Below are 24989 nucleotides of genomic sequence, written 5' to 3' on the forward strand. Positions count from 1 at the left end.
TCTCGACAAACCATGTCAGGATGGACTTCGATTTGTGCACGGGGACATTGTCATGCTGAACACCAAAGGGCCTTCACCAAACTGTTGCCACAAAGTTGGAAGCACACAATCGTCTAGAATGTCATTGTATGTTGTAGTGTTAAGATTTCCCTTCACTGGAACTAAGGGGCCGAGCCGGAACCCTGAAAAACAGCCCTAGACCATTATTCCTCCTCCACCAAACTTTACAGTTGGCACTATGCATTTGGGCAAGTAGCGTTCTCCTGGCATCCGCCAAACCCAGATTCATCCGTCGGACTGCCACATGGTGAATCATGATTCATCACTCCAGAGAACGTGTTTCCACTGCTCCAGAGTCCAATAGCTGCGAGCTTTACACCACTCCAGCCGACACTTGGCATTGCGCATGGTGATCTCAGGCTTTTGTGGGGCTGCTCGGCCATGGAAACCCATTTCATGAAGCTCCCGACGAACAGTTGTTGTGCTGATATTGCTTCCAGATGCAGTTTGGAACTTGGTAGTGAGTGTTGCAACCAACAAAAGACGATTTTTACATGCTACGCACTTCAGCACTGCCAGTCATGTTCTGTGAGCCTGTATGGCCTACCACTTCTCGGCTGAGCTGTTGTTGCTCCTAGACGTTTCCACTTCACAATAACAGCACTTGTTGTTGGAAAGGTGGCATCCTATGACGGTGCCACGTTGAAAGTCACTGAGCTCTTCAGTACGGCCCATTCTACTGCCAATGTTTGTCTATGGAGATTGCATGGCTGTGTGCTTGATTATACGAGTATATACCTGTCAGCAATGGTTGTAGCTGAAACAGCCGAATCCTCTAATTAGGAGGGGTGTCTGGACTATCCGCATACTTTTGGCCATGTAGTGTATCTCTCAAAAACACTTTCTCAAAAACAAAAAGAAAATATATTTTTATTCTCTACTTTTCAGTTGTTTTTTTTCTTAATACAAATATGGAAGATGTGGTTTTTTTATCCTTGCTGATGATATGTACGATAGTCTTTACAATGCGTTGGTGCTGCTGAATCTGTTCCTTGGCGTGGTTTATGCCTGGGTGGTTTGCCTTCAAAGTAACGTCAGGGCAGGAATTTGGAATTTTGTCAGAGTACCATGTAGCAATAGCTCGCATACTCCTCTGTAAAGGACACCTTGGGATCTTTAACGATCACCAGCTAATGTTGGCAGACTGGACGCCACATTTAACGTCCATCTGAGTGACGGCGCACGTCGACCTCACCTTGCCTGCAAAAAAACAGTATGACCGTTTCGCTGGGCCAAGACTAAAACCCAGGCAAGACAGCTCAGAGGTGAGCGTGAATACCTCTAAACTATCCTGCCAGCCTACAAACATTGATCGTGTGCCAAAATCAAATTATACAGGGAATCCAGTTTAATTATTTAGTGGCTTCCCACTTATAAAAACCACTTAATTAGCTGACTTCTTGCAAAATATAGACAGTGGGATCAAACAATCACAAGCTCGTGAAAAACAATCAGCTCAAAGTCCCCCTTTTTAGACTAAAAGGGCTATAATTCCATCGAGCTATAATTCCATTCTATTTTAAGACTACGCACTTTCACCACTGCTCTAGTTTGAACCATGTCATTAAAATAATTAATCAATTAGTTAATTAACAACAGCTTTACAAACAAAGCTGGAACATTCTTAGAAATTTTAAGCTATTAATACTTTAACAGCCACGACTAACCGCCCCACCCCCCACTACTCTCCACCTCCCTTCCAGTGGGTTAGCTAAAGTTTGGCACATGTCCTTTCACAGCCAGACGTGCAGTTCAATTGGAGCTGACTTGGGCACAAGTTGGGGATTTGCCTACGGTGGGTGCTCGCAATAAATCAACTACTCTTAAGAAATAACACCACGGGATCTTTAACATCCACCAGCATGGAGCTGTGGCGAGGGAATGAAAGCAAAATTTAACTGCATTCTATACCAGCACGTTTTTGGGGGTATATTTATTCACTTTTTTTTTTTACACTTTTCTTCCTTTTTCATTGAAACTGTCAAAACTGGATAATATTGAACATTGTTGGTAATGTAACCCCAATTTATTTTTTTGGAAATCGTCATTGTACTCAGACTTATTGGAAACGAAATTAAGTGTTCATGGTCGTTATGAGGTTTTTATTGCACGAATAAAGTTTACTCACTTTTACAAAAGTTGACTTAGCTGTTCCAATATGACAGATATTGGAACTTCCATGGTGCTTGGAATCTCAAACTTTGACATTGTGCATGTGATGACAACTAAAGTTTTACTGAAGAATCATCTCTTGAATTTCAGTTCATCTCTTTGGTAACCGCCTTATAGTTAGACCTCCAAAATTTGGGCTGATCGCTCACATCAACTCTTTTGTTACTTGCTTCACCCATCCATGAAAAAGCCTCCCAGAGGCTGTTCTTTCCAAAGCAGGTGGTGCACCGTTACCTGTCATCCCTCACCCTGACCCATGATATTGATCATCCCCATTAACCCTTCCTAACCGAACCCTCTTACTTGCTGGTTTCAGTTTCCTCTCATTTCCTCCCTGATTGGTTATCCCTTTGTAACTTGTGCCCAATTGTTGCCCCGCTACCCTATTGTCAATTTAACCTTCAAGTTTTACCATGATGCCGAAGGCTCGGGTAGTCTGCTCCAGCCTTCTGTTTGTGTTTCACCCCACGTGTTTCGTTTTCGTTCCTTTTCTCCCAACTTTTTATTTCTCATCACACAGCTTAATCCTAATCCTTTTCCCCACATGGTGCCAAAAATATACAAACAACAAAAAACACCTTCCTGAGAGTTTGCCCCTGTATCAATCTTGTCCACCCCCTGAATCTTCCCTTACTGCTCATTCTTACCCCTAACCCTTGTTAATCCGCCTCCATCTATTTTTTTTCCCCTCGGCCCTGCTTTTGGCAGCACCCCACCCCTTCCTGTTCCCCCCACGTTCTGCTGTTTCTTTTGTTATATTACGTCCTGATCCATTCTGTGTTCTAGCTCTTCCATGAGCCTCAACTCTGCATACAAGAAAAAAGGTTTGTCCATGATCTACTAATGTCCATATAATTCATGTATGAAATATAGTGATGGGTCCACATATTTTCCTGCATGGCATTTAAGTACGAGCTCCACTATGAGCCTTTTATAAATAAATAATTTTAAAAATAAAAAGGGAAATCATGTTAAAGAATAACTATTTTGTCCATCTTATCAAGATTCACCGAAGACCGTTTTAAAGAGTCATCAGCAAATGATTAGAACTTTCATTAAAATAGATGGTAAAACAAAGTATTGAAACTCCATTCCAACCACGCCATTCCCACTGAAAATAATGATGCTGCTCACTGTCCGTCCCAGGAATGGAAAGCTACGGATCCTGGCAGAGAACCAGGCTGATGATCCAGATGATGGTTATAAGGCACGAGACCCACAGAGATCTCCCCTCTTTCACCACCTTCCACAATGGAAACCTGCCAGACAAAAAAAAACCAATTCATTAACTTTAGGAGGAAAGGAAGGAGGCTGGAAGGAGTGAGGGGGAGGCACTAAAAAGTTTTATGAACGAGATACTCACAATAGTCCGATAACATTTAAAATGTACGAGGTGTGGATGTATATATATATTTATATATTTCTCATTGTATATACAAGTAAACAAGTATACAAGCATACTGTATCTTAAGTATATTGTTCAGCCTTAGCATATCTTGGGCTTTCAAGAGTTTGTTGTTCATATAACCTTTTGAATGTGGCCTGCGCTTTGTAAAGCCACATGCACCATCAAATAAACTAGAAGTTTTATAATCAAATGGAAATTGGCACACACTACACATGGTGATATAATGTGGCCAAAAAAATAAATAAATAATTCTGCATCATTCTGATGAAATTCATTTAAAACCAGAAGTTCTGCCTAAATGTTTTAGTTGCATTATTTTTTAACTAGCAAAAGTACCCTTCGATTTGCTGACGGATTTAATCAAAAGACAACATGTTGTACCACAAACATTCTACTCTATTCACTCTATAATTTTCCCGAGGTCATCTTCCATCTGCTTGGAAGTCAGCTAACAGCACCTTTATCAACCATTCTCGCTGCTTAGCTACCGTTACAGGTTCAGACCGAGCGTGGCGGGGTGCATCAGGGGTTCGCTCGGACCCGTCGCACGACCACCGAACCGGCAGCTGTCAGCCACAGATAACTACACGACCCACAAAGTTTTTTAGCAACAGCAGACGCCGGTTGAAGCCACAAAACCTAACAGGGTCCTAGCTCTTATCAATCGCTTTACCTTACTGGTGGTTTGGTTACTTTAACTGGAAAACCGTGCTCTCAACTCTACACCCTGTCTATTTATTACATATGGCTGAGTGCAACCATAGGTGGGAGTTGGCTGTCTCGGAGTGAATTAGCGGGGCAGAACTTCATGTCTATTTATTAAGTACACACTATGCCAAACCAATGATGGAAAAGACACAATCGAGAAGGTTTGAAAGATGCTTACCAAACAAAACAGCAAGCATATATTTACAATTAAGCAATCAAAGAGCAGCACATATTTACAATCACAATAACCAAACATGTATTTACAGTCAGTCAACAAATGAGCACATAGGACAAGCAGGCAAAGACAAAAAAGAGCAGACTTACCCCTAGCACATATATTTCCCCTTAAGAGAATCGTATTTATTACACAGACATATAGGACAGGCACTATCATTCAATCTGGAAAAGTAGAGAGAAAGAAGGAAAAGATAAGAGGAAGGGTGGAGTGTGGGTATGGCTCCTGTCTCACCTTGGCGGGCCTGTGTCGATCCTAATATGGAGGGGTAGGAAAGTATGGGGAATGCGGACCATGGAGTGTCAATGCGATGCCAGGAGAGGTGTATCGTGGCGATAATGCAGCCTAGAGGAAAGGTGTGAGGTGCGAATCAGTGTCTCACCCACTTGGGGACAGAGGGCAATCTTGACAGCTCTTTTGATCATTGAAGCTCTTTGTGCGTCCATAGTAGATGATGAGAGGAACGGACAGATAACAAAGAAAGATCGTGTTAGTCGGTATGGAGCTGCTGTGTGCTGAAGACCTCGCCCTTGTGCTCATCTCGCACTGCCTGTCTCAGATCAGGGCAGCTAGTATTAGGCCAGCGCAACTCATCCCAGCTCAATGCAACTCGTCCCAGCTCAGCGCAGTCTTTCAGTACAAACAGGCAGAAGCGTTCCTCCAAATGAGATGTACAATGCACACAAACAGCAGCGAAACATGCTACGTCTTGACTTGTATGCCTGTCGCGCCAGGCGTGACTTTGAGGGGGAAAGGGAGCCACACGCTCTCTGACCTCATGCGGGCCATCCTCATTGGTCCGTGCTCATCATGGCATTGAACTTGTGGAGGTGTTCTCAGAAGACAATGTTGTTGCCGGAGTTGGGTTTCTCGGAAGACGATGTTGTTTGTCACAGTTGGGTTTCTCGGAAGATGGTGTTGTTGCCAGAGTGCGTTGCGTAGGTTCTGTATTGTGCATGTGTGAGAAATGTTGTATTGTGTGCCAAAATGTGTGATGTGCAGGAAAATAATGGAAAACTATAAACTCGATGTTCAATTGTGCCATGAGCAATAAGGGCTGGAAACAAAAGAGTGAGGGATTGAAATGGATGAATGGATGGATTAAAAGGATGGATTGTGGAATAAAAAAATGGATTGTGGGATTAAAATATGGATTGTGGGATGAAAAGATGGACTGATGCATCTCCCCCCACCAGGGATGAAACATGCTAATCTCAACAAATTCCACCCAACCTCCCTCCCCCAAACCCCTGTACAAAAGGAAGGGATCTATCGAAACACATACTAATGAAATAACTGTCTCAGCATTCCCTACATGTACAATCTTAGAAGAGGTGACATTATCTTAACACTTCCACCATTGCTTATTGACAGGTTGGGTGCAACAACATTTGATGAAGCACCGTCGATAAAAACTTGTTTTTTGTATTGAACCATAGTTAGGTGCCAGTTTTGGTTGTGACCACTGCTTCAGAAAGAGCTAAGCACATTTCTCTTTAGTTTTTGACAAAGCAGCACTTGCAGACACATTATTGTAACAGGCTTTTTGAGGTGGAGGTCTAACCATAAACTCAGCTTGTTGCACTTCAGAAGAGACCAATATGAACAAGATCCAACAAAAATGGTTATATGGCTATTCTCGAGCACAGGACCAGCACCATTCTGAAGCAAATCCTTATGTTCCATCATCAATGCCTGAAAGTGTTCAAGCTGAATCCAAAGGCAAAGTCCCCTTCATCTCACTCTCACTACTCTGCTGTTGGGGTTTCCCCCCTTTCCATTTTGTTCCCTCCCATTCTGCTCCAGCTCTTCCATGAGCCTCGATCATGTATACAATTTTATTTTAAGTTGAAAATAAATTAAGAATGGGGACGGGTGTTAGCGGGGGATTATCAAATATAACCAAGTTAATTTCTTACTAAAGTTCATTTTCAACACTTGTGTGAAATGCAAAAAAAAAAATCACCTACTTGCTTTTGATAAATTAAAAGGAGCTTAAAATCAATTCACCATTACACATTCGATAAGAATTGGTAGATTCCCAACAAAAACAAGAAGAAAAAGACATAAAATATTGTTGCGGATCTCAAACGTCGGCCTTCCCCTTACCAAGGGGGGATTAATCCCCTTGTCTTTTATCTGGCCGCCGCGATCCGGGGCTATGGCGTTCCTTCCGGTCAGCGCTGAATAGGGTGGTAGGCCAAATTATTCCTATTACCTAATTACCAGCGCCTCCCAGGAAGCAAGGAAATAACCGCGCCCAAACCACGGTTTTAGGTGGAAACGCCGAGCGATAGCGAGCCGTGATTCGGGCCGTTAACAGGTACTAAACCCGATCCGAGCGGAAAAACCCGAATTTTCCAGACGCACACTGACCACGCCCCTCACGCCATTCCACCCGAGCCCTGGTTGGTCGTTTTGGCTCTTACCGGCTCCGCCCTTGACATCTGCTTGACGTGGCCACACCCCGACCTCGCGCTCCTCCCCCTTTTCAGGCCTACCTCGTGGCATTTGCCTGGTTTGAGCATCCCAATGCGAGAGGCAATAGGGCGCAGACTGGATGGTGCGCAATGAGGTCGATTGGAGGGTGGGCTGCAAAAGGAACGGGACCTACTCTTATTTATTTCTTTACACAACACCGGTACCACTATTGGAAATGTCCTTATCTCACATATACTATGACATAACTAATGTTCTAAGGTGGCCTACGTGCTGCATGTGGACTAACTATGGGGGCAAAACCTTTAACCTTTATTAATCAATATGTACATTTCTCAGAACCGCAACAATATCATAGCCCCAGCTGTGGTTTTAGTAATTTTACTGTACTGAGTTAAAGGCCGTCAGTCAGCCATCTTTGGTCGAATGACAAAACAAAATCTTCTGCATATGTATACTCATATATTGTCTTTGTGCCAAGTTTGAACAAAACCGGTGCATGCATGTCCGAGAAATGGATGGGGACATGTTTAAGTAACAAAACGGCTGCCAGTCAGCCATATTGGATCTGATCTCGAAAAAAAAGAACATGCATATGTGAGCTATAATTCATTATCTGTGTGCCAAATTTGAACAAGATTGATATATTCATTTCCGAGAAATGGTTGAGGACATGTTCAACATCGTGGTTTACAGCGTAGCCCATAGGGCAAAGCCGTCTAGAACAGTTTGTCTGTCCGTATGTATGCATGTCACCTCAAACGTACACCAATCAGAGTTGAGGATCTGGTCACATGTCAGGGGTGATATGATGTCATTACGGCTGTATGACGGCTGACTCCACAGCTCGCCATTTTGATTCCTATGCCATTCAGGCCGGACAATGGACATATCATTGAACCTGTCATGTATCACAATCTGCATGCTTTACGTTTTTCATTCAGTGTGAAACACAAACAAACCACTTGTTAAAATGAACATTAAATATTGAAAGGATAGGCGTTTTGGGTCTTCCAATGACACAGTGCGTATAGGCTTCATGCCTCACCTTCAGGCCGCTTCGGACAAATTAGTCCAGGTTCCTTAATACAGTATTATAGTTTTCGTGATAATAATAATATTGTTAATAATAAAAATATACTAAATATAATCACAACACTGCAATCCCTTTGTCGTGACTGCAAAGTTACTGGATTGAAGCGGTGCATGGTTGGTTCATTGTTGAATCGAAACATATTGAATAAACCAGTGTCTCTTAATACAGTATTATCGTTTTCGTAATAATAACAAGATGATATTCAAAGAATACTTACTCTGCACAGGCAACTTGATGCGAACCAACTCTTCTGTTTTGGAGCGGGATTTTTTTTCATCCAATATGGCTGCCAGACCATGTGAGCGATTCCATCACATATTTATATTCTCAAATATAATCGTTCTGTAAATCGCGCTCAATAAATTTCAAACTGATCAGACTAGGCATTGTCCCTGTCAAATTATGATGTCATAATTACGACACCAATGGCATCATCGTTAACAACAGCAATTCCCCATGCGGCGGGAGTTCTTTACAATGAGCCACGTTTCAATTTTTTCCTTGGAGCGGTTTCAGAGATATGGAGGTGCAACGTTTTTCGATTTTTCCAAGATGGTGCCTGTACCATGTGACCTATGACAACATAATTATCATTAAAATATTCTACAGGAGGAGGCGCTCCTATGGTAAAAATTTCATGGACATCAGAATTACAGTTGCAGAGGAAAAAAAAATTCATACTGATCAGATCAAGTGTTGTACTTGTCAAATTATGACATCATAATGAAGGCAACAGTGACATAATCATCAACATATCTTATTCCCCATGGGGAGTACTCGACAATGAGCCTTGTTTCAACTTTTTCCCTTGAGCGGTTTGGAAGATATAGAGGTGTAAAGTTTTTCCAATATGGCGTCTGTACCACGTGACCTATGACATCATAATTATGAGTAAAAAAAAGTCTACAGGCGCAGGCGCTCCTATGGTAAAATTTGGTGTCAGTCGGACCAACGGTTGCCAAGAAAATGCATTTTTAAAATGCAGACACGTATGTATGCCACGTATACGCAAGTACGCAACCGAATGCCTAACCTGCTTTTCGCTTCGCGAGTGCAGGGTAATAATATTGTTAATAATCAAAATATATATACTAAATATAATCATAACACTGCAATCGCTTTGTCATGACTGCAAAGTTACTGGATCGAAGCGGTGCATGGTTTCTCATTGTTGACTGGAAACAGATAGAATAAACCAGTGCCTCAATGCAATCTCTTCACTTCCATGGTGACCGACAGCTTAGAGACGTAGAGTACTTCAAAATAATTTAACACTTACATTATTTGTTAACTGGTAGCCCCTCCCAGGTCACTATCCTCTTCAACTAAAATATCAAACAAGCCCGGCTACGCCACTGTCTTGTTTACAACTAAAATGACCGCCAGTCGGCAATCTTTGATTGCATTGCGAAACAAAATGATGTGCATATGTATACCATCTGGTATTGTCTGTGCCAAATATGAACAAAATCAGATCATACATCTCCGAGATATGGTTGCATATGTACGGACGCACGGACCAAATCCATAAGCCGCCGTTTCGTATTAAGTCCAACAGGGGCTAATAAACTATATTTTATGTACTTAATGCAGGAAAATAAACTTTATTGAATGTTCTTGCCAAATTTTATTCATGAAAATAAATAATACAAAAACAATGCACAATCATGTTAAATAAGGGAACAGCTTGCCAAACAGGGTTTTAAAGTTGATGTTTAAAAGTTAAATTTTAAAGTTGAAGTCTCTACCCCTATTTTCCCCATTACCCCATAAGTTTGTGCATGGCAGATTTGCAGATCACGGGGATTTTCAAGAACGTAACCCCCGCAAACGATAAGGCCCTCTTTCATGACTGCAGAAATGTAATGCCATTACCATAATAAGATGGGCTGATTGAAGATTGGCTGATTTACAGTTCTCATGAAGACCAGGCAAAGGAAGATATGACATTGCCATAGGGAATTTTTTTTTTTTTTTTGTATACAAGATCGAGGCTCGTGAAAGAGCTAGCATCAATCACAAAAAGGACAAACGGACACACAAAACATACAATAAAAGGAGCGGTAGACAAGATGGGGAGAGAGAGGAAAGCACACAAGTACAACAGCAGAGAACAGGGACAACGGAAGATCCGAGAGCAAGATAACTGAATTGTTATAAGATTATGGTAATGCAATTTATTGATGTAGATTATGGCACTAATATTTTGGCAATTGTGCAGGCATCCTTTGCCATGTCAATACATCTATCAGAGCCTTAAAATCATGGAGAAGCTTATAAATGTATTATAAAAGGCCAAGAACATCAATGCAGAAAACAAAGGACAATCCAGTCGAGTGAAGTCTCAATTTTTAGTCAGGTCAGTCTCTTGACTGCCACTGGTAACATGTAACCCAGTGCTACCTGTCGCATGGTCGGATAGTAGGCGACTAAACCGACTACCCTCACTGGCTTTCCATTGGGGAGGGTGACTGTGACACCCCGCAAGACAAAAAACAATACGTGTTAAAGGGTGGATGAGCTCCCTTAGTGAGCCAACGGCCATCCAGTATGGAGATGGTGTCTCCTAAAAAGCACCCATCCGGTTGGACCTGTTTTTTTAGGTAGTAGGTTGAAGAGAGCAACTGCTCAGGGTAGCATTACCGTCCGGACTTAGGAGCGTTAAAGTGGTGCCCGGAACCATCTTACACTCTCCACGTCAGGATTGCTGGTCTTACTTTCTGTCTCACTCAAACTATATCTACCGAGCTAGCTTTAATCTCTCTTTCTCGCAAACAAACATCATACCCTTTTCTTACTCATTTTCATTCCTCACCTTTACATTCTCTCTCTTTTATTTCTCTTTTTTTTTTCGTATACAGAATCGAGGCTCTTTCCTCACATTTATCAATGTAGCTCTTCTATTCAAAGCCTGGTCTCGATGAAGACTATCTATATACTGTAGTCAGTGACTGGAGCCTTCAACGTGAAAAAAAATCTGGTAAAAAGTAAGGGTCATGAAACATAGGTCACAACATTAGAATGGCATCCAGTAGAGTGTATTCGGACCTGAACCAAAATATAATCAGCTTGTTCTTGTCACCTACCCAACTCATCCACCTAGTTTTGTCATAATCCATGCACAGCTTTTTGAAATATTGTGCTATATATCGTTTTGGCCCCATCTCTCAATAGTGAAGAATAACTTTAAATAAATTATTGTATCCGGATCCAGACCCACATCTTCACCAAAATCGAATCAATTCGTCCTTTTTATGCAAGAAACCTGTCCACCAAATTTTGTCCGATTCCATCCATAACTTTTTGAGATATCCTGTTCACAGACAGACAAACAGGGGTAAAAACAACCTCCATCCACCTTCGGTGGTGGAGCTAATAATGACGTAACAGGCCAACATTTTTTTTTAATCCACGGAAAATGTAAACTTCATTTTGGTCATACAATAGGTAAAATATAGGGTCGTTATAAGATAAGGAGATTAACAAAGTAGTCTGGATTAAACCCATTCTCAAATAGAATATACATATATATATATATATATATATATATATATATATATATATATATATATATATATATATATATATATATATCCATCTTAAGAGGACTTATAAAGCTTAAATTGATTCCCAAAAAAACTGGATTTAGTTAGGAACATCCATATTCAAAATTGGAGGCACCATGGACTGAGCCGGCTGGACAGCTATTTGGTGATGCCTCGAGTTTTCAAAGTAGATCTTCCCAACTACAACCAGATTTTGCAAACCTGAAATGAAGCCATCATGCTAGGCCATTAAGGACAATCATATATTTGTGAAGTTTTGCATCTGCTGCAGAATGGAGCAACTGCATTCTTCGGTTTGACCCTGAAAGTTTGATATATTTTATTTTCACCTATGGTGCGTGGTGCAAAAACCAAGGTTAAGTAATTGTTTCACTCTGTCAAACAGACTTCAGTCTATGATCGAGGAACAACTTCATTTCAATTGGATTTTATATTTTGAACATTGTGGAACATGAGTCTGCAGTTAAGCAGTACTCTGGATCTGAATGTGGCAAATTGTATGGAGTGTCATCCCCAGCGTGCATGTGCGCAGAGGAGTAAGGTAATTGCATCATTCTGTGTCAGTCTGGTAGTCAAACAAAATTGAAAATCATTCCAAAAAGGAAACTTACTGTTTTTGGGGCGTCAGGCACAACCAACAGGCATGAAGAGGTAATTTAACGTGTTAAATAAGGTGTCGTAAAAAATGCTGCATCAACGTTGGTAAACTTCTGGAAAAAGTTTTTTTCTTGTCTTTGAAACCTTTATTTTATTTAAATTGAATGATTTACACGAACAACGTAGAACAAAAATCGCCTAGTCAGCACTTCCAAAAACCTCCAGTTTAGCAATACTTGGACAAAATATTACGCCATCTCGACCAATCAAATTTGACATCCGTGCTCTCAGCATTGGGGAATATTGAGATTCAGACAAAAGCGCTGCTCATAAGAAATATTGATTGTGCTCGGAAATGCAAAGCAAGAGTTTAAAAGACCCTTCCAAAGTCCTTTTTCTCAAGACGACATTTTGGTAAGATGCTCTATGAACTCTAGTTCTTTTTTGTTAAGCTTCTCTTCTCACCATCTGCTTATTGCAGTCAGGTGTTGCCTCCATCCCTCCCCCCCCCCCCAACCCCCACTTGAGGCGGCAATTAACATCTGGCACCCAATGTTACATAGTCTCGGATAAAGAACACAAAGTGGTTGAAATATCAGACCTGAGTCTCGCCTTCTGGGCAGTTGTACTAGTTTGTGGTGCCTTCAGTTACGAGTCCAAAAATTATTGGCATTTACATTTTTTCCTTCAATAAAATCAGCAAAAGACATTATACCTCTATCTATCATGCCAAGTATAATATGATTGTAAAAATAAAAATCATACAGCAAAAGAAACACGATCAATGGTTAAAATTTGCACAACGAAAAAGCCATTTCCAAATACAAGGGCGGGACGTCGAAACAGACGAAAATATTATTCTGTACACAAAAGGCACATGACCCAAACCACACTGAATTTCTGCATTCAATAAAAGAAAACCCACCTCAAAGTAATCGTTTTCCTTGTTCACTGGCCGAGCAGCAACATAGCATCCAACTTCCTCCGAGTTTCCTTGATAGCTGAATTAAAAGCAGATTTTTGGCAATCCCTTATGGCAATCCCATTCAAAGTAAAACAATAAACCATTGAAAGTTTCACTTTGTGGAATCCATGATTGAGATTTATGGACTTCACTGGAATCATGTTGGTATTTATGGTATTTAAATGCAAAAATGTATGCACATGAAGGAAATGACAACGGGAAGCATATTTGCAGAATGACAGAGGATCCATGGGGAACAGGCAGACAAAAATATCACACGAGTATGAGTGGCATAAAGGAAAGAGGTGGGGTGGAAGGGGGGAAGGGATAGGGGTGCTAAGAAAAGGAGAAGAAAGCAGGGTAGGTGTGGGAGAAAGCACGAGGCAACGATGGGCAACACTCTTGAACAACTTGAGGAGTATAAGACAACAGAAGTAAGTTTATACAGTCGTGGCCAAAAATATTGGCACCCTTGCACTTTTTTCAAATAACTCAAAATTTTCTCGAAAAATAAGTTGAAATTGACAAAAGTATTTGGTCTCCACAATTCTTTACTTCACTGTTAATATTACTGAACCTTTGTTTTTGCTTCAGAACTTAATATATCCTTTTAAATCAGAAAATAAAAAGAAATGGCATTGACAAAATTATTGACACCCGAGACTTAATATTTGGTAGCACACACAGCCTTTGGACAAAATAACTGCAGTCAAGCGCTTCATATAGCCATGAATGAGCTTCCTACACCTCTCGACTGGCAGTTTGGCCCACTCTTCTTGTGCAAACTGCTCCAGTTCTCCCAGATTTGAAGGGTGCCTTCTCCCAACTGCTGTTTTCAGATCTCCCCACAGGTGTTCAATGACATTTAGATCTGGACTCATTGCTGGCCACTTCAGAACAGTCCAGCGTTTTGTCTTGAACCATTCCTGGGTGCTTTTTGAAGTGTGTTGGGAGTCATTGTCCTGCTGCAAGTCCCATGACCTCTGACGGAGACCCAGCTTTCTGACACTGGGTTGTTTAACATTGTGCTCCAAAATGCCTTGGTAATCTCCTGATTTCATGATGCCATGCACACATTCAAGGCACCCAGTGCCAGAGGCAGCACAGCAACCCCAAAATCACTGAACTTCCTCCATGTTTGACTGTAGGGAAGGTGTTCTTTTCTTTGAAGGCTTCATTTTGTTTTCTGTAAACATAGAGATGATGTGCTTTACCAAAAAGCTCTAATTTGATCTCATCTGTCCACAGGACATTCTTTCAGAAAGATTTTGGCTTGTTCAGGTGTGTTTTGGCAAACTCCAGTCAGGCATTTTTTTTTTTTTTTATGTCTGTCTGTCTGTCTGTCTCTCTGTCCGTCTGCCTGTCTGTGCCTGTCTGTCTGTCTGTCTGTCTGTCTGTCTGTCTCTCTCTCTCTCTCTCTCTCTCTCTCTCTCTCTCTCTCTCTCTCCAGTGGGGTCCTCCTGAGTCTCCTACCATAGAATCCCCTTTCATTGAGTTGGTGACGGATGGTGCGAGTTGAAACTGTCGTACCTTGTGTCTGAAGATCGGCTTGAATCTGTTTGGCAGTTGATCGGGGTGCTTTCTCCACCATTCAAACAATCCTTCGCTGCAATCTTTGATTAAGCTTTCTCTTGCAGCCACGTCCAGGGAGTTTGGCTACAGTGACATGGGCCTTAAACTTCCTGATAACATTGCGTATGGTGGACACAGGAACATGGTCTCTGGAGATGGACTTGTAGCCTTGAGATTGTCCACGCTTGGCTATAATCTTGTGTCTGACCTCATCAGACATTTTTCTGGTTTTCTTTCTTTTCTCCATGCTCATTGCGGTACACACAGTGACACAAAACAGCAGAATGACTCCTTTTCTCAATTCAAACCGGATGAATGAGTGATTTTTATATTGCAGGCACCTGCAACTCACCACAGGTGAGTTCAATTCCAAAGTAAAGGAGAATCACCTACTTGAAATCTAATTATTTCTAACAACTTCTAAAAGGTGCCAATAATATTGTCCGGGCCATTTTAGGATTTCTGTGTGGAATAAGCTAAGATTTAGTAATTTTTTTCACCTTTTTTAAATATATTTGAACCAAAGAAATACATATGTGGATATGAAAATATTTTTTGAATTTCAACAATTTTCTGGAAGAAATGGTGCATTATTTGAAAAAAGTATGAGGGTGCCAATATTTTTGGCCACAACTCAACATACGGTAATAACAAAACATACATTTCAAGGAAAATAAAACATGGATTTTTCAGTGAAAATATTTATTGTCATTGTCAAGATAAAAAAATAAAATGAGGATTGTTCAGTTGGATATCTCATCCTGATGAATGAATGAATGAATGATCGTTTTAAGGCCATTTTCCCCGCTATAGCGGGGGTTAGCCTTGCGGGCCCCATGACAATCATGGTTCCCTGTTTGAGGCAATGTTTTTATGGCCGGATGCCCTTCCTGACGCCAACCCTTAGTCGCCTCTTACGATGCACAGGGATACGGTGTACCTATTCTAAACCGGGGTACACACCGGGATCATTCATCCCAGCAAGCTGGTACTCAATTTGCCGACCTCGGAAGGATGACAGGCTGAGTCAACCCCCCTGGCATTAATTCAGCGATCGACCGGGATTCGAACCCAGGATACTAGGATCCCAAGCCGGCACCCTACCCGCTAAGCCAACACCAAGGTGGAGGTGGCATGTTAGTCAGGGAGAATGTAAAGTGTATATAAATAAATAATTCAAGGTGGCATGTTAGTCAGGGAGAATGTAGTGTGTATAAGCAAATAATGAGTAAATAAACGGAATAAATAAATAAATAATAAATAAAGTAAATAAATAAATAATGATTCAATAAATAATATAATGAGTAAATATATAAGTAAATAAACCTGATGGTAGATATTTAATTATTACTCAACTCATAACTAATGCCAATGAATAATAATTAGATAATAATGGAAAAGATCAATTAATAAGTTTGATTTTTAATCACAAGCCTTAAAGTGGCATCACTGTTGAAAATTTTAGTTTTCATTCATTTCATTCATTCATTTCAATTCAATTCAATTCATTCATTCATTCACTCCTGAAAATTTCACACAAACATTCATAGGTGTCCAGAGATAACACCGGACAACACAAATTTGCTATTGAGTTAAAAGTATGTCTTCGACTAAGGAAATTAGTCTTCTCATTGGAAATTCAATGTCATGTATCTTGAGTGTTCTTCCCAATACTATGTACCTGTTTACTTAAATAAACTTATTGTTACGTTTGTGGGGGTAGGTATGAAATACCACAGAGGAGATATGATTGTAGATATAAATTATATTATTTATTACATTAAATTTGTAGATATTAATTGGAAGAATTGTGTAGACTAGGGCATGCCCGTACTATATCTATATCTAAAATTATATCCCCCCCTCTATTTACATGAAATGGTTTGGTCCATGAAATGTTTTGGTTCATTCGCAACGCCAAAGCGAACGGCGAACGCTTTACATGAAATGGTTTGGTTCATGAAATGTTTTGGTCCATTCGCAACGCCAAAGCGAACGGCGAACGGCTTGCGAGTACAGTGACAATCCCCCCGGGGTTTTAATTAGTTTTAAAACATCGTTTAACGCCAACATAGCGCCAACATAGTTTGCCGACGGGAAATAAATGAATACGCTCTCAAATGTGCCATCCGAGGCAGAGTGTGTTCGCCACGTTCGGCACACGCGATAGCTCGCTGCTCTCTGATTGGTTGAATCGTTTTTTGGACATAGCTCGGTAAGTAATTGTCCGATTAATATGAAACCTTGAAAAGGCACATCCTCGGGTCCCCAGCAATATACCTGGCAAGTTTAAAGTATATCGGACCCGTGGTTGTCGAGAAACAGCGGTCACAGACAAACAAACGTACAAACAAACAAACGTACAAACAAACAAACGTACAAACAAACAAACGTACAAACAAACAAACACACAGAGATTACTGGAATTATAGATAGATGTATAGCATTTGTATTTGTAGATATGTAGATATTAAACTATAGAGGATATAAAAATTAGCATGGACCACGTGCGAGTAGGAAGCCCATTTCGATGTACATAAGCAGTAAGAGGTGACTAAGGGTTGGCGTCAGGAAGGGCATCCGGCCATAAAAACATTGCCTCAAACAGGGAACCATGATTGTCATGGGGCCCGCAAGGCTAGCCCCCGCTCTAGCGGGGAAAATGGCCTTAAACGATCATTCATTCATTCATTCATAAGCAGGGTAAACTTTGAGCTTAAGAGACACGGAGGGTGGTTTTTGTGTTAGTTAGATCGGGCTTAAGGATAATTCCCAGTATATAATTGCCTCCTGCGATTTTCCCCTAGGAATTTGTTTTAACAACTCCCAGGCCACTATCCAAAACTCCATTAACCAACCACAACAACCGACAGAGACCCGGACATTACGATCAGTAAATAAGCCCCGCCTCCGATGATCGTAATCGGCAAAAAGCTTCACCCCGCCCAGTAGAGGCGGAGAATCGGTGGGCGGTCAAGAAGACCGTGAGCCCCCCCCCCCCCCCTGAACTGCATGATTGGACAAAGTGTGACATCAGAGCTGCAGATACTTTGAGAACAGCAGAGGAAGAACCAGAGCCTGCCCCAGAGTCTGTCTGTCTCTGTCTGTCTCTTTCTCTCTCTCTCTTGTGCTGGCTTTGGGATCGGGCGGACACTTTTGTCTCGGGTGGCTCGACCGGAGGTTTTTGAGGAGAGCTTTCAGAGCTCATGTGAAACTTTGCGAAGTAGGAGGGGGATGTGTTGTTGGCTGTGGTGCTTGTTGAAGGAGTTGGAAGCCGCGTCTCGCTTGGCGGTGGGAACAAAGGCCGTTTGACTGCTTGACCACGCCTGGGCGTTTGACGCGATGTTTCGGCACCAGTGGCAGGGCGCTTCCTGCGCGAGTGGTGTTGGGCCATCTCGTACTGCCGACGTCTTTCAACGACCTCGGGGATCAAGCTGAGTGTCGACCGATAATAAAAAGGCCCATTGTTTTATTTTCATTATCTTTCCCCCTGTCTGTTTTTGTGTGTGCGGAGGGTCCCTCACAGTAGGATTTGTAGTTTTACCTCATTGATTTGCTTCATTAAATTTATTATAATTGCATGTCATTTGTCGTGTCTTGTTTGCATGGAGTTGGATTTCGGATTAAACCCCATGTGGTAAGCACCCTGATTTTCTTATTTCTTTCGAACTGTAGCCCAGTGTGTACCCTGGATAAGAATAGGTACGCCGTATCCCTGCGTGTCGTAAGAGGCGACTAAGAGGGTTGGCGTCAGGAAGGGCATCCGGCCATAAAAACATTGCCTCAAAAAGTGAACCATGACAATTACAACTACATGTGGGCATGGTACAGCCCGAAGGGGAGATCGATTTCTGAGGTTTGGGACATGGAATGTAGGGACAATGACAGGGAGATCAGGAGAAGTGGTGGAAGTATTGGTCAGAAGAAGAGTGGACATATGTTGTGTGCAAGAGACGAGATGGAAGGGAAGTGGTGTGAGAATGGTGAAGGGTAGGCAGGGACAGAAATACAAGTTTGTGTGGCAAGGGTGCCTGGAGAGTGTGAATGGTGTTGGTGTCCTGTTTTCTGAGGAGTTTGTAGACAGTGTGGTGAGTGTGACTAGAGTGAGTGATAGGTTGATGATGGTGAAAATGATGATTGGAAAGCTCTTGGTGAACGTCATCTCAGGATATGCTCCGCAGGTTGGTCGAAGCGATGAAGACAAGGACAAGTTCCGGTGTGCGATAGAGAAGCTGATGGAAAACGTGAAAGATGAGGAAGTTGTTGTGGTAGGAGGAGACCTAAATGGACATGTGGGAAGGAGTATGGATGGTTTTGACGGAGTTCATGGGGGTTACGGATATGGTGTGAGAAATGGAGAAGGTGAAAGGATTTTGGAGTTTGCTGATGGAGCTGATTTGTTGATTTGTAATACTCAGTTCCAGAAAGAGGATAATAAGCTTGTTACATACACGTCAGGTGGGTCGACGACAACCGTTGACTACCTGATGGTGCGTAGGCGAGATAGGGGGCACCTCCGGGACACAAAGGTGATCCCGGGGGAGGAGGCTGTTTCACAGCACCACTTGGTTGTCTGCGACGTAAGGGTGAAAGGTGCGAGGAGAGCTCGGCGGGTGAAGTACCAACCGAGAATGAAGGTGTGGAGGTTGAAAGAGGTGACAGTAAGGGAGGCATTAAAAGAGAGGCTGAGTAGGGTCGAGGATGATGTGGTTGAGCTTGAAAGTGGTTGGATGTCAATGAAAGCTAGTCTGTTGGGAGCTGTTGGTGAGGTATGTGGATGGACAAAAGGACCACCGAGGCACTCGGAAACATGGTGGTGGGATGATGAAGTTGGAAAGAGGATTGACGAGAAGAGGAAGAAGTTCAAGGAGTGGCAGAAGGCGAAGGGTACGGGAGCAGAAACAGCAGAGCATGAAAGTTATAAGGCAGCCAGGAAGGCTGCAAAGAAAGAGGTAGCAAAGGCGCAGGAGGCATGTAGGAAAATGTTCGGAGAACGCTTGGATTCGGAAGAGGGTCAGAAAGCAGTATTCAGGATTGCAAAGCAGATAGCGAAAGAGAGGTGTGATGTGATGGGGGTGAGTTGCTTGAAGGATGAAGTGGGACAAATCGTTGTCGACCCAGATGGAATTAAAGGAAGATGGAAAAGATATATGGAAATGCTATTGAATACAGAGAATGAATGGGATGGCAACATAGAGAGTAACCCAGTTTTAGGACCGGCAGACAAGATAACTGAGAAGGAAGTTGAGGAAGCGATAAAAGCAATGAAGGGTAGAAAAGCGGGAGGGCCGACGGGAGTTGTGGGAGATATGTTGAAGGCAGCAGGAAGTTGTGGTGTGAAGAGAATGACAGAGATCTGTAATCTGGTGGTGAAAGAAGGCCGCATTCCAGTGGATTGGGAACCGAGTACCCTCGTCCCTCTATACAAGGGGAAAGGTGACCCTCTGGAGTGTGGCTCGTACCGAGCGATAAAGTTATTGGAGCATGGAATGAAGGTATTGGAAAGGGTGTTGGAGAGGAGGATAAGGAAGAAAGTGAAGATCGACGAAATGCAGTTTGGATTCATGCCAGGAAGAGGAACGACAGACGCACTTTTCATTGTGAGGCAGTTGCAGGAGAAGTACATGGAGAAGAGGAAGAAGTTGTTTCTTGGGTTTGTTGATCTGGAGAAAGCATTCGATCGGGTTCCACGCAAAGTATTGACATGGGCATTGAGGAAGTTAGGAGTGGAGGAATGGTTGATCAGAGTAGTGATGGCAATGTATAAAAGAGCGCGCACAGCTGTAAGGACGAAGGACGGGAACAGTGGTAAGTTTGAGGTGAAGGTGGGAGTGCATCAGGGGTCGGTACTAAGTCCACTACTATTTGTAGCTGTGATGGAGGTGCTGGCTCAGAACGTAAAGGAGGGTTTACCATGAGAGTTGTTGTATGCAGATGATCTGGTGTTGATTGCGGAAAGTATGGATGGACTGAAGGAAAAGATGAACACGTGGAAGGAATGTATGGAGACAAAAGGTCTGAAGGTGAATATCGGAAAGACGAAGGTGATGGCAAGTGGTAAAGCATGTGGTGAGGTGGAAAGAACTGGGAAGTGGCCCTGTGCTGTGTGTAGGAAGGGTGTCGGAGTGAACTCCATTCAGTGTACAATATGCGCTGAGTGGGTTCATCAAAAATGTAGTGGTCTGAGAGGGTCATTAACCAGTGTGGCAGCTACATTCAAATGTAAGGTGTGCACAGAGGGAGCTGCAGATGGAGGAAATGTTGAGTTGGATCTTGGAGACGGCGTGAAGCTGGAAGGTGTGAAAACATTTTGCTACCTCGGAGACATGCTGAATGGAGAAGGTGGATCAGACTCGGCAACGGTTGCTCGAGTGAGATGTGCATGGAAGAAGTTTCGGGAATTGAGTGGCGTGCTGATGATGAGGGGAGTGTCGTTGAAGCTGAAGGGAAAGGTGTATGCTGCATGTGTGAGAAGTGTTATGATTTATGGGAGCGAGACATGGGTAATGAACGTAGAGCAGCAACGAAGGTTGGAAAGGGTGGAAATGCGAATGGTTCGACGGATGTGCGGAGTATTGTTGAGAGAGAGGAAGACAAATGATGAATTGCGAAAGATGATGGGAATAGAGCCTGTGATTGATGCTGTGAAGAGGAACAGGTTGAGATGGTTTGGTCATGTGTTGAGGAAGGATGAAAGTGACTGGTTGAGAAGAGTGATGGGAAGGAAGTAGAAGATGGGGAAGACCGAGAAAGACTTGGCTAAAGATGGTGGAAGAAGAAATGCGGGCAAGGGGGTTAACAAGGAGAGATGCAGAAAATAGGGCAAAATGGAGAAGATTGTCATGGGGACCGCAAGGCTAACCCCTGCTCTAGCAGGGAAAATGGCCTGTAAAATGCATGTTGTTTTGTTTTCGAACTGCTGCCTCTGCTGCTGCAACTGCTACGAGTTAACTGGTCGGCTATCCGTCCAAGGCTGGTTTTCATCGGCCAAGGACTTGACAATATAATTATCTTTGCTTAACTACCTACCCCTACCCACCCCCCTTTCTATCTTCTCTTCTTTTTTTTTTTTCTTCTGTCTCTGTCTCGTCTCTCTGTCTGTCTCTCTGTCTCTCTCTGTCTGTCTCTGTCTCTCTCTCTCTCTCTCTCTGTCTCTCTCTCTATCTCTCACACCCCCGCTGGTCATTGGTGAGTTGGGTGTAGGTGTGGCATCATGGCGGCTGTGCATGTTGAGCTGTGAGTCCTCTGTCGTGTTGGTTGTTTTTCCCATCCCCCGTTTCGCTCCCTTGTGTCCTTGTTTATGCTTGTAAAGTTTCCCCTGTGTGTCCTTTCATTGTTGAGACGAGAGAGGGGGGGAGAGCACACACAGTAGGTGGTGTTCAGTTGCCTCTTTTCGAACGTCCGGGTTTGAGGCCTGCCCTCCATTTTTCCGTGTTTTCCTAGTCCAGGCAGCGGTGTTTCGCTGCTCTAAACGGTTCTTGGACTTAGTCCATTAGTTTTGGTTTTACCTCCACTTTCCGGTGTTGCTTGTGGTTGGTATCGTTTTGTTGATTACTCACTTTTTTATCTGTTTAATTTACGTTCGCTATGGCAAACGATTGTTTGAGGAATATAATGTACGAGGCGCTCACTCGCAAGCATGGGCTGGTGTGTGACCCTCCGAGTGAGGTAAAGATGGAGCAAGTGCTTCTAGCAATCGGAAAGAGCGTCGGCTCACATAATATCCGTGCAGCCTCTCGAATGAACAAGGTTGTTGCGTTTGTATCGGAGGTGCACATGGTGACCTCCGTTGTGGAGCAAGGTCTTCTTCTAGAGCCCGACCTGTTTCTTGTGGTTTCCCAATTAGATACACCTGTGGTGAAGGTTAATGTGTCTAATGTCCCTCCCTTTGTTAAAGGTGAGGATTTGTGTGCTCAATTGAGCAAGTTCGGTACGATCATATCAAAATTGACAATGGTGCCAATACACTCGGCAAGGGCGCTGAAAGGGCTCTTTTTCTTCCAGAGTTAGCGGATCATTTAAGCACTGTTGATTTGACTTGTTTAATTTGTATGGGGGAAGACTATAATTGCACACTCAACCCTCGACTGGACAGGAACACCCCTGAGCCACATCCACCCAGTGCAAAGTCCTGAGCACAACTTGTGAAAAATTACAAACTTAGAGATGTTTGGCGATTACAAAATCCAAACACCCGTCAATATACATGGGTGTGCTGTGCAAAAAAAACAGTTAACCATGGGTCGACTGGACAGATTGTACGTGAACCAAGGAATGGTGAATCTGGTTAAGAGAACATGTATAATTCCATCTGGCTTTTCTGATCACCATATGATTGTAATGGAATGTACGTTACCCTACCATTACTGTAAGAGTGGACACTGGACTTTCAATGTGAAATTTTTACAAGATGAACATTTTAAAAATGTCTTCAGATTGGTATGGGAAGGATTAGAAAAGAAAAAGTGTTCCTATGCCAATATGCGACAGTGGTTGGACTGTACCAAATCACAAATTCGGATTTTCTGCCAACAATATTGCTCATATGACACCAGTAATATGTCTGGTTTGATAAGTGCTCTAAAAGCAGATGTACTTAAATATGAACAAGAAGCTGGAACATCTTGGGGAAGTGACCAATATCAGCAGCTGATAGAAAAAAAGACCCTGCTGGCCGAATTGGTCAAACTGTGCGGCTGGAGCAATGATTCACCTGTGGATGAGCAGGATACACCTCGAGACTCCAAACAAAGGTTTCTTCAAAATGCAGAAGGCCGCCAACACTTCTCGGCAGATTCAGAGTCTACGCTCTTCCGACGGTGTTCTGACTTACCATAGTGACATTAAGCATTCACTGCAAGAGTTTTACTGAAACTTGTTTACTCCAAGAACTGTGGATAAAACGACGGCAAATGAGATGATCGAACTTCTCCCATCTTTTTCTGAAGGGGAGCAACTTCAACTGGAATGTGACATTTCTCTTGAGGAGCTCACGACAGCAGTGAAGCAACTCGAAGACGGCAAGGCCCCCGGAATTGATGGACATCCTGCTGAATTTTACAAAGTTTTTTGTAATGTTCTGGGTCCTGCTCTAATTGAGACTTTTCACAAGAGCCTAAATCAGGGGGAATTGCCCCTGAGCTGCAGAAGAGCTGTCTTATGTATTCTTCCCAAGAAAGGGGATTTGCAGCAGATTACAAACTGGCGGCCTGTGTCATTGTTAAATACTGACTATAAGATTGTGTCAAAAATACTTACAATGCGTCTTAAAAAGGTCATCTCTTTCTTAGTTGGGAATGACCAAACGTATTGCATACCTGAACAATCCATGTATGACAGTATTTTCTTGGTTAGAGACCTGATTACTATCGGTCAAACTGCGTCGCATGGTTTTGGGTTATTACTCCTTGATCAGGAGAAAGCCTTTGACAGTGTGGATCACTAATTTTTGTTTGCAGTTCTTACTAAAGCAGGATTTGGAGAAAAATTCATTTCTTGCATAAAACTTTTATACAACAATGTATCATGCCTGCTAAAAGTAAATAACAGTCTGTGTCATCCTTTCCCCTTTCAGCGTGGCATCCGTCAGGGCTGTCCACTGTCTGGCATGTTGTACACACTGTCCATCGAACCTTTCCTGGCTCCCCTTCGTACCACCTTATCTGGTTTGTCCTTGTGAAATAATTCCAAAATTGTTACGTCAGCATATGCAGACGACCTGCATGTTGTGGTTAAAAACCAGGAAGATATATTTGAGCTATCCCTGTGTTTTGCCAAATTTGAACTTGCTTCATCAGCAAGAGTAAATTGGAACAAGAGCATAGCTCTTTCTCTGTACCCAGATACCCTATCTGCGTCACGGGCTTCACATACGGTTCCCCCTCAACTCTTCCAGGAGGAATGTTACGGAAAACGGATGGGTTTAAATACTTAGGCATCCATTTGGGAACTACAAGCTATATGAAGAAAAACTGGGATGGTTTCCGAGATAGCATTAAGCAGAAACTATCAAAGTGGAAAGGGATGCTCCATATCTTGTCACTTAAGGCACAAATAACGATAATAAACAACCTGGTGCTTCCAATCGTATGGCAAAAGATCATAGCACTCCAGCCTCCTCAAGCTCCGATCACCAACATTCAGAGGGGTCTAGTTGACTTTTTCTGGGGGAG

General features: G+C 42.6%; 1 protein-coding gene across 1 annotated transcript in view; it reads right to left on the reverse strand.

The window, feature by feature from the left end:
- Nucleotides 1–1018: 1018 nt before the first annotated feature.
- Nucleotides 1019–24989, reverse strand: part of LOC144889356 (SPRY domain-containing protein 3-like) — a 33051-nt gene continuing 9080 nt past the window's right edge. Inside the window, exons 2-3 of the mRNA XM_078769554.1 lie at nucleotides 13207–13282; nucleotides 1019–3491 (exon numbers count right to left, since the gene is read on the reverse strand). Coding sequence (XP_078625680.1) covers nucleotides 3363–3491; nucleotides 13207–13282 — 205 coding nt within the window. The 3' untranslated portion in view covers nucleotides 1019–3362. The remainder of the gene's footprint in view (nucleotides 3492–13206; nucleotides 13283–24989) is intronic.

The sequence above is a fragment of the Myxine glutinosa genome, unplaced genomic scaffold (assembly GCF_964187855.1).
Source record: "Myxine glutinosa unplaced genomic scaffold, kmMyxGlut1.1 SCAFFOLD_3060, whole genome shotgun sequence".
Classification (NCBI taxonomy): Eukaryota; Metazoa; Chordata; class Myxini; order Myxiniformes; family Myxinidae; genus Myxine; species Myxine glutinosa.